Source organism: Egretta garzetta, unplaced genomic scaffold (genome assembly GCF_000687185.1).
Source record: "Egretta garzetta isolate BGI_Z169 unplaced genomic scaffold, ASM68718v1 scaffold275, whole genome shotgun sequence".
Classification (NCBI taxonomy): domain Eukaryota; kingdom Metazoa; phylum Chordata; class Aves; order Pelecaniformes; family Ardeidae; genus Egretta; species Egretta garzetta.
The window spans coordinates 1,953,530-1,967,596 of NW_009259867.1; the positions used below are offsets into that span (position 1 = coordinate 1,953,530).

The window sequence follows — 14,067 nt, forward strand, 5'->3', positions numbered from 1 at the left end:
TGAGCTGTTTCTCTGCTCCCTGCCTCAGTTTCTCCAGCTGGAGGACAAGAGTCCATCTGCACCATCTGCAGAGCGCTCCCACAGTCTCGGTCCGGCGTGTGAAGACTTGGGGGTTTGGGTTCGCAGAGGATTTGTTTGATCTAGAAATAGCAGGGTTAGAAAATTCCATCTGCCTGCTCTCGAGAGCCCTCGACAGCAGAAGAATTTCACTGCATCTCGAGCCTCGGACTGCGCCGCTACCTCCCGGGGCAGCACAAAGGCGAGCATCAAGCAAACCAGCGCTGTTTGGCTCCTGTCCTAAGAAGCAGCGCGAGCGAAAATCGCATTCCAGAAGGGCTCGATGTGGAGAACAGAGCGAGGCACATTCCCCTTCTTCCTCCCGCGCGGGGCTGTGCCCGTAGCTGATGCCGGTGGCTGCTCCCACCCTGCGCCCGGGCACGGGCAATGGGCTCAAAGCTCAGCTTGTGCCATGGAAACCCTAGGGCATATTCTTCTGTCTCCATATCAAAGTGGTGCAAAGCCAGGTTAGGACCAGGCTCGTGTCTCATGGCATCATTTTTCCCTCCTGGATATTTCCCTCCAGCTGGCCACGCTCAGCCAGCACGGAGGGGTAGGTTTGCTGTCCATGCTCTTTCAATGTATGGGCAACAGCTCCTTTCTCTTCCTTTGCATGATCGTGAAGGACCACAGCTATAACACAGCGCTGCCACGTGCGACCCCATGATAACCCACTTGTGTCCGTGCTTCTGTGTTTGGCTCCTACGGCTGCCACTCTTGGCTTCTGGGTGCAGTGGTAGGCATCAGTTTATGGGCGGGACTTGGTTCTTAGGTACCGAATTTCCTGCCTGCCATCAGGTGTCTGCGTGCAAACATGGTATCAGGAATTCCTGGCTTGTACCAGGAGTGGTGTGGCCAGCAGGAGCAGGGCAGGGACCGTGCCCCTGTCCTGGGCACTGGGGAGGCCGCCCCTCGACTGCTGGGGTCAGGGTTGGGCCCCTCCCTCCCCGAAGGACCTGGGGGGGCTGGAGCGTGTCCAGAGAAGGGCAGCGGAGCTGGGGAGGGGTCTGGAGCCCCAGGCTGCTGGGGAGCGGCTGGGGGAGCTGGGGGGGTTCAGCCTGGAGCAGAGGAGGCTGAGGGGAGCCCTCATCAGGGGTCGAGTCCCCACCCTGGGGGGATTTAACAGCCGGGCAGAGGTGGTGCTGACGGCCGGGGTTTGGGGGGGGGATGGCAGGGGGAGGAGAACAGTTGGGCTTGATGATCTTAAAGGGCTTTCCCAACCTAAATGATTCTGTGATTCTAAGGTGGGTAAACTCCATGATGAGCCTGGGGACGATTCAGAGGAGGGATGCAGGGGGGCAGAGAGGTTGGATCCCATCCCCTGCTGCTCTGGAGCGAGAGCCCCGCCGTACCCCACCACAGTACTCTTTGGGTCCGAGTGCTTTCCCTCTTGCTCTCATCTCCAGGTATCCGTCAGGGCTGCTGCCAGTCAAGCAGTAAAATTCCCACCTGCCTTCAGTGATGCCTGGGGTCACCCAAGGAGCGCGGGCTGAGGCCCCGTTGCAAGCTAAGCTAAACACAAAATGGTTATTACGAGCTCTTCCTCCCCAGCTGTCCAGGTCTTCTAATAAATGCATGTTTTTTTCTGAAAGCTTTTCAAGGTTTATTTTTAAAACAGTCTGCATTTGATTAAACATTTGTTTTGTTTTGTTTTGTTTTGTTTCAAAAGGAACTTAAAAGGGCCATCAGCCTGTAAACATAAATATTCCCATTCTTTTGCTGATTCTTTGCATTTTTCTGGGTTTGCTAGTGAAGGATATTTCAGTAGCGCGAGTCTTTGGGATGTGGGCAGCATCCCCTACTCCTGCCTTCAGCTCAGGCGCTTGAGCCAAAGGCGTGCAAGCAAGAGGCCGTCACAACTTAATCACCTTTTTGTGCCTGGGTGGCTTCCATGGTGCCATGGGTTCCACTTACAGTTACCCGAACGCTTCTTACAGCTGAGCAACGTCTTGAAACAGGCAACAAAGCGGGTAATGGGGAATCCAGCAGGCGCCGTGGCTTGCTGTGCTGTGGATCCGTGTGTATCTAGTACCACCAGGTATCCCTGCCTCCGATTACGGTGATGTAGCACGTCCCCACGCTGGCCACAGCTCATTCCCTGATGCTGCGGGGGTCAGGCCCATGTCATGGTCTCTCACAGGTCCTGGGGAGACAGGGTGCAGCAGCGAAGGGTGCCTCTAGGAGATAGAATGACCTCATCTGTCACAGATGAGCCCACGTCACAGCTGTATCACCAACTGCAGCCACAGATGTTAACTCACAGCTATGGTTTGTTTTCTTCCCCTTCTTCTGGCAGGTTATAACTGAGTAGCCCTTATGACCAACATGAGCTGGAGCTTTCTAACCCGCCTTCTAGAAGAGATTCACAATCACTCCACCTTCGTGGGGAAGGTCTGGCTCACCGTGCTCATCGTCTTCCGCATTGTCTTGACAGCAGTGGGAGGGGAATCCATCTACTCCGATGAGCAGAGCAAGTTCACCTGTAACACCAAGCAGCCCGGCTGCGACAATGTCTGCTACGATGCCTTCGCGCCGCTGTCCCACGTCAGGTTCTGGGTCTTCCAGATCATCATGATATCCACTCCTTCGGTCATGTACCTGGGCTATGCCATCCACAGGATCGCCCGGTCGGCGGAGGAGGAGAAGAAGTTCAAGGGATTCAAGAAGAAGAAGCAGTTTGCTTTGAACTGGCAGGCGGTGCGCAACATGGAGGACCCGATGGAGGCTGACGAAGAGGAGCCCATGATCTCCGACGGCACAGCAGAAAATGAGAAAGCCAAAGCCAAGCCCAAAAGCAAAGAGCAGCAAAAGCACGATGGGAGGAGGCGCATCCAGCAAGAAGGACTGATGAAAATCTATGTCTTCCAGCTACTTACCAGAGCTTCGTTTGAAGTTTGCTTTTTGATAGGGCAGTATTTGCTCTACGGTTTTGAGGTAGAAGCCTATTACGTCTGCAACAGAGTCCCTTGCCCACACACTGTCGACTGCTTTGTGTCCCGGCCAACAGAAAAGACCATCTTTCTCCTGGTGATGTACGTCGTGAGCTGCCTGTGCTTATTGCTGAATATGTGTGAGATGTTCCACCTGGGGTTTGGGACCATCCGAGACGCCATTCGCAACCGGAAAATCAACAGCTTTCGGCAGCCTCCCTACAACTATGCCTACCCAAAGAACATCTCCTGCCCTCCTGAGTACAACCTGGTAGTGAAATCAGAGAAGTCCACCAAGATCCCCAACAGCTTGATGGCTCATGAGCAGAACTTGGCCAACGTCGCTCAGGAGCAGCAGTGCACCAGCCCGGATGAGAACCTCCCGGCAGACTTGTCCACCCTTCACAAACACTTGCGAGTGGCCCAGGAGCAGTTAGACATAGCGTTCCAGAGCTACAGCAGCACCCAGGCCAACACGCAACCTTCTCGAACCAGCAGTCCCGCCTCAGGTGGCACGGTGGTAGAGCAGAACAGGGCCAACACCGCCCAGGAGAAACAAGGTGCTAAACCCAAGGCCTGCTTGGAGAAAGGGAGCTCAAGCAGTAAAGATGGAAAGACGTCTGTATGGATATAGCTTCGACTGAAAGGAGAGAGAGCAGCGTCAGTGAGGTTTTTATTTTGGTTGGTTTCTGTTTTTCGGTATTGTCTTGCGTTCATTTCACAGGGCACAGGCACAATTTTTATACAGAAGTCAGGAGAGAAAAGGAGCTTCAGACCAATTTAATGCTGTCTTCCAATGCGTTAACAAAAGACATTTTCCTGTTTCCAAAATGTTCTCCAGTTGGGAACCTCCAGCGAGCAACAGCAACCCCCCCCCCGCATCTCCCACCCTTTTGGTCACCACCGGAGCCCCCAGAAGAGACTGGACAACGTGCTGTGATGGGAAATGGAGCTGCTGGTGGCTCAGGAGGGAAGTCAGGCTGACAGCGAGCAGCTCCCCGCCTGCACGGCGAGACTAGAGTGCTGTAGGTCAGGCAGTGTTTAATTACTAAATATCCTTAATCAAAATTAATTTCTGATCCCTTGATAAGAAAACCACTGACACATTGCATGAACCTTTAGGACACACTTACAGCTGATGTCCTGCCCGAATGGTTAGATGCTCTAGCAGGCAACGCTGGAAACGAAGGCAATGTTTGATGCTGCGAGCCATGAGCGGGCACCCACATCAGGTTACGGAGCTGAAACACAGCGACTGTCTTCCACGGGGAGACCTGAAAGCAGAGCACAGCGCTGAAAGTTTTTGTCTTTTATTCCTCGGCATGGAAGCAAAAAGCAAACACGATCAAACACTACGCAGCAGGAGCGAGCAGCGACATTGCGTCATACCAGTGCCTGCTGTAGCGCTTGCTACAGCTCTGATGGGAATCGTTGCAGTTAAAAAGAGTTTTTAACAAAACTGCTGCTTCACATCATCAGAAAGTGCCTTTATGCAACCAGGAAAACAAAATCGTAAAGGGTTTAGACTTCTCTATTTGCTGAATATTAGTAGAGATTGGAAGATCAGCGTTGGCAAATTTGTTTTTCTGTTTAATCAAGCCCTTATAAATAGTGGCAGACGGCAGATCTATGCATAGTGTGTATATGATGCGCGTGTGTGTACATGTACGTATATATACAGACATATATGAACATGTGGGTGTGAATATAGACATAGAGAGAGATTTATAAATGTAATATCAACCCTCTGGTAATCTTACAGCCTTCCACCTCCCCCTGGGAAAACCCAACTGGTCCAGGACTGTGGCTGATCTCATCCTGGAGCAGTATTTGGGCTTCCAGCCACCCCTGGGGAACTGGCAGGTTTCACACACTTGCTTGTGGGCGCTTAGCAGAAGATCTGGCTTCAGCAGGGACAGGACCAGGACAGTAGCAGGAAGTTTTTCACTGGTTTATGGGGACCTCTTTGAGCTTGCCTTGGTGTTAGGGTGGTTTTCACACAGCTACGGGAGTCTGGGGGCATGTTAAGACCAAGCTGCTGACCTCCAAGGCTCCTGCTAGTGCTGAGGACATGCTTTGTTAGGGTGTTTTCATCCCGTGTCTCTTGCACAGCTGCAGGGCTGTGGCTTTGTTCCCCTCCAGTAACACAAAATAGAAAGAAAACCTCTTCACTGGGAGCACAGGGAGCATCTCCAACCGGTAGAGGCTGAAACCAGCCACTGCCCCACTCTGCCACGTCTCAGAGCGGGTCTCATCCCTCAGATGTTCCCAAGACGCCTGTGGCTTGGCAGATGCTCTCACAACCTCCCAAGAGTCCAAAAGTTGATTCACCGTGGAGAACCCAAATAGGCAGAGCCTTCAAGATCAAACCTAATGCAAAAGAAGTAAATCCTCACCAAACACAGCACTGCCCCTGAGCCGAGCTTCTCCCTCAGGGCCGTGCCAGCCACCCAAAGTCACATGCAGGTCCCCATGCCAGTATTTCTTATCCAATGGATCTACGTGACTTCTTGCTGGGCATCTTTCTCATGTCCTTCAGATCGGTCTCTGAAAGCCTTGAGGACGCCCATTCCTCAGGTGGTCAGGCCCTTTGGCCAGGATGACACACCTGGGTATGGCCTTCAGCACCTGGTAACTTCAGCTGAGCTGTGACATGCCATCAGAGAACAGTGCTGGCAGCAAAAAAGTAGGTTTAAAAAGAAAGGAAAGAAGCATCCTATGAGGTATCCAGCTACAAATATTCAGTATGGCTTTGCATAACAGCCTGGGGAACACTTTCAGGCTTGTTCCTGGTCTTGCTGGTTCCTGGTCCATCAGTAAAATGCCTGGAGCTCTGCCTGCTCTCACTGCTAGAGTTCTTCCCCTCGAAAGTGGACAAACACATCTGGGAGGAGGATCAGTGCATCCCTCCACCATCAATGGTCAGCAGTAACATACATCTGTTGTGTGGAGGGATAGCCTTTCCTGCTGTGAATTTCGAATGAAAGGTTCAGAAAGTTCACACCACGGTGGTGGGGAGACGAACATATCCAACGGTGCTGTTGGTCCTTGTGAGCCGCGTGCGGGAACGTGTTCTCCTCCCGGGCTGGGGCTGCACTGGCCAATGCGGGAGAAGGCTGGTTGCTGATGGTGGTGCTATCATGAAGGTAAATGCATGAAGGTCCAGGGCTGCTGGGGAGGAGAGCAGAGGTGCTGCTGGGTGGAAATTTCCTCCCTAGTAATTACAGCTGTCCAGGGCAGAAGCTTATCCTCCGCTTCGATGTGAGTTCTCATTTATCGACAGCCTTGTGTCCCGTGGGAAGCAGTGTGTATTTAAAGTCATGATCCCAAGGGAAGGATGGGAACTCTGTCTGGATGCTGCCTGGGTTTTTCTGATTCTTTTGAGATGAGCAGCAATATCACAGCCCCGGATAAACTCATCCTTCCCACGCAATGCTGGAAGGCACTCTGCTGTGCAGGAGTCCAGATTTTGGATTTCTCCTGCCCCTACCAGTGACACCTCCCTCAGCCCCAGACATGGCCTGAGCATTTCCCGATGACTCAGATCAGCCCCTTGGCTGCAGATTCACCTGCGAGTCACCAAATGCGGGAACGGGCATGTGCCTCCATGTCTCTCGCTTCAGGAAACCATCCTTGCAAACGCCTCGCCGTGGGGGAAGCAGGGGGAGGATTTTAAGCCAAAAACCCCAGAACTTGATCACAGGGACCTGACTGACTCATTAAACCCATTTTATACAGCAGGGCTATACCCCCAGCAATACCTGCTCCAATGATATAGCTGGTCAGTGTCCGATGGGAGGAGATCTCACGGCTCCACGGCTGCAGGTTCAGAGACACTTAGAGCAACAGGGCTGGAAAGGACCACGGATCTTCTCTCCAACTTGCCACCATCAAATGCCTCCTTAATGGCTAACACAAACCTCCCTTGCTGCAACCCTTGGCATCTCCTCTCCTTCTCGTCCATGAGACGCGGAGAGCATCTCATGCCTTCAGTGTCTGCAGAAGCTTTTGGGTGTTTGAAGACTGTTTTCACCTCCCTCAAATCTGCTCTAAGTTAAACAACCCCTGTCTCATTAGCCATTCTCCAAGGGCTGCTTTTCCAGCAGTTTTCCTTGGTGTCCTTGAGCCATCACCAGCCAGTCCACATCTTCCCAGCAGTGTGGCAGCACTGGCCCTTGGGCCAGCTTTCCACCCTGCACCCATCCACCACCCTGGTCCTCCCTGAAACCCCAGCTTCTGCAGGCACAGGGATTGCCCCTCTCTGCAGACATGTGCTTGTATGGCCAGGATCTTCCTGACCTCCTTCAGACTGCCTTTTTCTTATTTTCACACCACGGACCCAGTGGGCCAAGGGAGTTTTGAATGATCGGTCAGTCCTGCAGCAGATTTGCAGCCTCCTCCCGGCTGGTGTCACCATCACATTTAATGCGCACACGCTGTTTTCCACAGTGAGAGTCAATAATTGCAATATTGACGAGTACTAGAGCCAGGGCAGACACTTGGGTGATCAATACAACCTCCTCGTTGGGCAGAGAGATGGGATAACCACTCTCTCCGCTGTCCTTCCAGCCAGCCCCGCTCATCCATCAGGCTTGAAATGCTTCCTTGCATAAAATGCTTTGCAAATGGAAGCTGATCTTGCTTTCCCATGTTTTCCAAGCGTTTTGGCAGGGACAGCAGCACAAGGGCACATTCCCAGCAGGAGTGCTCCCGTGTCCGGGGCTGCCTGGGAGAGATGCAAAGTTGCCTGAAAGGTCCCAGCCAGCCTGGAGGACACTGCTGACTCCTCTGACCCTAGGCAGGGGGGACTGCAGTTCTCCCAGATCCCATCTGTGCCGCACACAGGAGCCAGTGTGAGTCAGACGGTCCTAGAAATATAAAGGAATATTATTAATTGACAAGATATCTATAATATTTTATTTGGTTCAATCATCTCTTCTACATCCATGAGCTGATTTCATCCAAGGACTATAGTAACTTGAGAGGTCTGCTATTCTTGTCTGCATTGCAGTCTGGAATGTTTTATGTTCATGTTCCCAATACTAAAGAGCATGTTATAGTACCAGTACCTATTCCACTTTGATTATTATTATTATTATTATTATTATTATTATTATTACATATATTGAGTTGCTCACTTCCCCACTTCCTCCTCCATTCCTTGGCCTCTAAAGCCTTTTGGATATTGTGTCTTTCCACCAAGTCATCCCCACAAAAGCGACCAACATACATTAATGGCTCTGCAGGAGTGACTCCTTTCGGGGCAGGAGCAGAAGTTCCCACTTTTATCCTGTCAGTTTGGGAAGGAAAAGGATAGAGAGGCAAAACAAGCATAACCACAAGCAAAAAACCCATCACAACCATTACAAACTGAACTGGCATCTCAAGGAATTTCCATGCGACGACAAGCAGTGTCAGCCACAGAAGAAACGCCAGTAGTAGAATTAATACTTTGCTTTTTTTTTTTTTTCCAGGTTAGTAGTTTTGTTCACACACAAAGACGGGTTTAGCTTTGTAGCTGAACTAATCGTAAATGTTGACTCTCTCACTAAACTTGGTCAGATAAAGTGCCCACGCGTGTATTTCTATTCTTACCATTCAGGGCCAGGAATGTCCCACGTAAAAGCCAGATTACCTTGTTGCTTGCATTGCATTCCACTGGGAAATACTTGAACTTAACTCAAGGCCATAACCAGTCTGTGCTGTTACGAAGTTTCTGGGACTGTTTTTTTTTTTTTGTTTTGTGTTGTTGTTGTTCATTTTTTTATGTACTAACTGTATTTGTACTAGGAATTTTTTGAGTATGAGGTCGAATCTGTTAAGTATTTTTCAGTGTAAATGTTACATCTGGACTGTAGTTAGAATATTAAACACTGGTCAAAAGAGAAAGATATATCAGTCCAGCTCTTCAACTGGTTATTCCGCATCCATTACTAATAAAACAGAATAAAACTTACATTTTGTTACAGTATGTAAAGCGTGTGATGTTTCCGTGAGAAGGGCGCCGAGTCTTGATGACAAGGAATTCTTCTCAACCTATTATTTGCCTGCTTTAGCCATGTAAGAACTCTATTTTCCCAGATATGGCTATAAATCACTGCAAAATATTTTTGCCTTAAGAAGCAGTTGACCTTCTAGTTGTTTGGGATGTGTTGTCTCTCTGATGAATCACTGCCTACAACTCCTTCAGGCATGGAGCTGAAACGGCTTAGGAGAGCCTGTACTTTCAAAAGCAAGAAAACTTTGCAGAGTCCAGGAGAAACTTTTTAGCAGGGCCAGCTGAGACAGGACAAGGGGTCATGGTTTTAAACTAAACCAAGGTAGGTTTAGACTGGATCTAAGGAAGAAATTCTTTACAATGAGGGTGGTGAAACCCTGGCAGGGGTTGCCCAGAGAGGGGGTGGACCTGATGTGGTTCAAGGTGTCCCTGCTCCTGCAGGGGGGTCAGGCTGGGTGACCTCTAGGGGTCCCTTCCCACCCAAACCATTCTGTGATTCTATGATTCTGTGATTCAAGCTGAGCAAATGGTGGGAAATCACTTGTGAGAAAGCCTGCCTTTCCAAACGACCTCGGTCTTTGCTCCTCCCATTAAATGGCAGGCACGTTCACACACAACCCCTGTCCAAAGAGTCTTCAGGAAACAAATTCTGGACAGAAACTTGTGGGTTTTGCTGTTTCTCTGGCAGCTGTTGTATCTTGACAACTTCTTTGGCATGAGCAGGACCAGCTCCCACCAAGAGGCAGAGAAGAATAGGATCCTCCAACAAGTGCACAGGGACGGTCACTAGGCAGAAGCACTTTAGCCTTGTAGGTCAAATCCTTCTCAGTGCTGCATAAAACACCCAAAAGAAAGAAAAACATGGCTAAAATAACTCAGGGTCTTTCAAACCAGCAAGGTCTGAGGAACAGGGTAAACTCATCCTTGCTGGTGGCCACTGTGTTGGCACCAGACTTGGAGGCAGAAGCACCCGTGGGTGTCTGACCTTAGCTTGATGCGGGTGCTAGCCACAGCCATGCAGAAATGAACCCTGTAGCGAGTCTTCCTCACTAGCAGCCTTCATCCCTCACTGCCAGGCTCGCTCAAGGTCTCTGTGCCCCAACCTACAGGCAGCCGTGTCCTGCCCGGATGGCTCAGGCGACTGGCATCAGCGAGGAGTGCGGGAGGGAGCAGCAGCCTCGTCTCTTGTCCCCAGGTCACCTCCAAATTGCTGCTGCTGGAGAGTGTGGTGGGGGATGGTCTCCACAGAGGGAAGGCAAAGCCAGGGGGTGATGGGGCCCCTGAGCCTAATGCTCACTAGAAGGAGGAATGGCAAGAGCAGCCTCCATCTGCCTGTATCATGAGCAATTGCAAAACCCCTCATTTCTTTAGAAAGCCAGGCTAAAAATACCAGTGACTCTCCAGCGTCCCATTCTCTCTGGGAACACAAGACCCGTCTTCTTCATTAGCCGCTCCGCGCTGCAGACAGTATTTCTGTCAACAGCATTTCGCCAGCTCCTAATCGCTCCCCCAAGGGAAATGCTAACAACGGCTTTACCTCCGCTTTCAGCCCCGTTAGCACAGAACAGCCCCTTCGGTGCACAGACTCGCTCCTTGCAAACTCAGCTGCCACTTTCCTCTACTTCTGCGTCCAGCCTGTTGTCTTTGCAATTTCCCCTTGTCTTCACTGGCCTTTGCATTGCCCAGGCCGGCCACAATCTGTGTTTTCCTCTCCAAGATTGGGGGATTTTGTCCCCGTGCCAGAAGTGCTGCTATGGTTTACCGCAGCCCCACGTCCCGGCTGCTGGCTGCTTGCGACTGACCTCCCGGAGCGCAGCTTGGGGAGTATTTAATGCACAGGGTTAGGGTTGAATAATTGCAGCTCACGTGGGTTTGTGGATGAGAGTTTGTGCTTAGCACCCCAAGAAAAAGCTGGAGAAAATGAGTTTATTATACCAGCATTAACCCGCAGGGCTGGCTGCCGAGAGACAGCAGTTATCCCCGTTTTGTGCTAGTGCAGCCGAGTTCTGGATGAATAAACACTGCGGATGAGCCCTCGCGGGCTGGGAGCCACGGGCTGTCCTGCTGCTGCGGCAGCCAGCAAGCCCCAAACACGGCAGGGGTTCGGGCAGTGGGAGAGCAGAGAGCGGAAAGCTGATGGAGCAAGAGGCTGCCGGCAGCTTGTGCAACTGCCCCAGGGACTAGTGAAAACCAGAGATACAGAATTTCTGTCCTTTTCCACCATTTTCTTAGCTGCCAGAAGGGTTTTGGAGTCGCCCTGGCACACCTGCATGAGAGATGTCCCACTGAGGAGGGGATTTCGGGGGATGTCCCCTTTGGGATAGGGCTCAGCCGGGGATGTTGCATCTTGTCACCCTGGCACCCCACGCCACCAGCTCTCCTTCCACAAACACCACTAGAAATGACAAAGCTGATGGGGGACGGCTCATCAGGCTGACGTGGGTGCACCACCATGAATAAGAGGGAGCTGTAGCTTTCAGGGTCTCACCGTGACGTGGAGAGCCTCGGGTGCAGAGGAGAGACTGATCTCCACTACTGCCTGCATGGAGCTGGTCCCCCCAGGACCACTTGGGAGTCCATGGGGAGAGCAGGCACTGCTTAGGTGCAGCTGATGTGATTCAGTTTAGGCTTTGGGGTGAAATGAAGCATCCTGAAAGTGTTTTTTTATCTCCATCACCTGCAAAGGAACCCAGCCCACTCGGGCGTGTGGATGCCCACATTTGGGTAGATGATGGATAGCCCATCTAGGAGAGGGCTGTTTTCCCAGTATAACTTTAGATATTTTACACCAGAGGTTCTGTCAGAAGTCGACTAAGCATTTCAGAGAACTTGCTTTTCACAATTCCCCCTGCCAACCCCGCTCAGCACCAAGGCATTTTAATGCTCCTGAAGAGCCTTCAAAGCATAGAGATGGAGAAGAGAATGAGGGACGCAGACTCCTTTCATCACGCTTTCCTTTTCATTCCGTTGCTGAGCTTTGTCTTCAGAGGGCAGGAAGGAGAGGATCCACGACCACGTCTGGGAGCTTTACACACAGCAGTGAAGTCCACGTAACACCACGCTCGTTGCTTGAAGCACAGCAGGTCAGATGCAGCCTCTGCTCCAAACGCAGATACCTGCAAGGGAGATGACGTTACTCAGTCCCACGGTATTAATCCTACGGGAGAGCATCAGCCAAGTGCAATATCGCTCTCACGAGCAAAGGCAGAAGGATTTGATCCCACTGGAGACAGGTCCTGCTGTGCTAGTGGGGTTTAAAGTCACTGTAACTCCATCCAAACAGTGTTGAGCAATGGATGTGGAAGACGGGGAAGAATCCCCCAATGTCCACCAAGCTAATCTCATGGAAAGCTCTGGGAATCACACCGTCCCCCCGAACAGATTTCAGGTCCCCTACTTTTAGGTAGGACAGACACACTCAGCGAGAGCTGGCACAAACCTCCCCCTGGCTCTCAGCATTGCAGGACTTGAGCACGCTATGGCTTTCCTGAAACCATTCTCTGCACCAATTTAATGCACTAAACGGGCAGAGTTTATTTTCCAACCACCAAAACGTTTAAATACTACTTTACTGTCAGCGTAACTTTGTGCTAAAAGAAAAGAAAACCCAGTGAAAAGTTCATAAAATCTGCAGGAAATGGAAAACCAAATAGAGGCTCAACCTGCGTCCCTGGCTCATTTCAGTTTTCGCTCTTCTTTCCATTGCCACCCTTCCGAATGATCTCTGTGAGGCTGGACACAACGTGTGCGATGGTTAGGAGGCAGCACAGGCAAAGGGCTGCTCACAGGGTGGCCACCACGTCCCTCTGTGCCTTGGTGGGTGCAGCAGGGGTGTGGCACCAGGCAAAGAAGAGCCAAAGCTGGATCCAGCTGTGGGTCCACAATGCCTGCTGGAACCTGGAGTCTCAGCCCAGCTGTGCTTTCCCTCTTCTCCCAGACCTCTAAAAAGGAAAGCACAGCTCCTGCTCTTGGCATGTTCCCGCTTCCAAGGAGAGGAAAAAACCCCCAAAACCCGATGGGCATCAGCTCTCTGCACCTTCAGCCCTGATTCAGGGGAAGGCAGGTTTCCTCAGCCCCATTTTTTACACATAGCACATGCCAGCAGCCGGGCAGAGCGCGTTCGCAGGCCAAGGTCACCTCGAATCACATCCGCCGCCTGTTTTTATTTCTCCACCTGCTCTGCCTGCACAACTGCCTGACAAGTGTCAGCTCCGAGCAGGGCCAGCGCTGAATTCAGGGGCGAACACGCCGCATCGCTCGCCACCGCCGGCAGCGGATCCGTGCCCCCACAGACGGGGAGATGTGATAAGGTTATCGCTGCCAGGGAACAGCCGCTCCTGCCCGAGGACTGGCTGGTGCTGTCGCATTTGCAGCTCCCGAAAAATGAGCCCCTTGGCTCAGGGTTTTAGGTTTCGGTGGCTTTGCGCCGGGGCTCGTCACTGGCGCTGCCTGTCCCCATCAACACCGACAGCCGCTTTTTGCAGGGTTCATTTTGGGCCAGCTGAGCCCCCTCCCCACAGAGGCTGCACATGTGGTGGTGTTGGCAGCAGGAAGGGGCAGGACGGCCTTAAACCGACTCATGACAAGGGGAGCAAAGCAATCACAAATGACAGGCATGACTCAGGGACATTCCTTGAACTGTGGGATGAATTCCAGCCTCACGGGCTGCAGCTAAACCTGGGGCTACCCGGGGCCCTTCAGAATCCACTTCCCATGGCGCTAACAAACGCTAAATATCCGAGGGAACAGCACCTTCAGCTCCGTGCTTTGAAGACAGGGGGGTTTATTTCTGCGCAATGTCGCTTAGTAGAAATTCCCACAGCCAAACGCTGTCGTTCATTCCAGAACAGAGCTACTGACCACTTTTCCAGGCGCGTTAAAGGAAGACGAGGGCAGCTGATGGGTCCTAGAGAAACAGAAGCAACGGCGCGTTAAAATAAGAGTGGAAAACAGGAACCTGTGGAGCAGCAGCGTTTTCCAGCGCGCTAGCCAAATTATGGCTGGAGGAAGCCACCGGGTAACGTACCCTATCTGCCTGCGGTTTGCAGGGGATTAAATTGCGGGGGAAGGAGTGACTAAGGG

General features: G+C 51.7%; 1 protein-coding gene and 1 long non-coding RNA gene across 2 annotated transcripts; one reads left to right on the forward strand and one right to left on the reverse strand.

Annotated features, from left to right (window-relative positions):
* Positions 1-1,812: 1,812 nt before the first annotated feature.
* GJC2 (gap junction protein gamma 2) lies at positions 1,813-3,621 on the forward strand. Its single transcript, XM_009640106.2, has one exon. The coding sequence runs from the start codon at positions 2,374-2,376 to the stop codon at positions 3,619-3,621; it is 1,248 nt and encodes a 415-aa protein (XP_009638401.1). The 5' UTR covers positions 1,813-2,373.
* Positions 3,622-9,458: 5,837 nt separating this feature from the next.
* On the reverse strand, positions 9,459-13,823 carry LOC118452425. The gene is made up of 3 exons (XR_004842192.1): positions 13,738-13,823; positions 12,648-12,926; positions 9,459-12,101 (listed from the first exon to the last, which is right to left on the reverse strand). It is a non-coding gene; the product is annotated as an uncharacterized LOC118452425 (long non-coding RNA).
* Between the last annotated feature and the right edge of the window lie 244 nt (positions 13,824-14,067).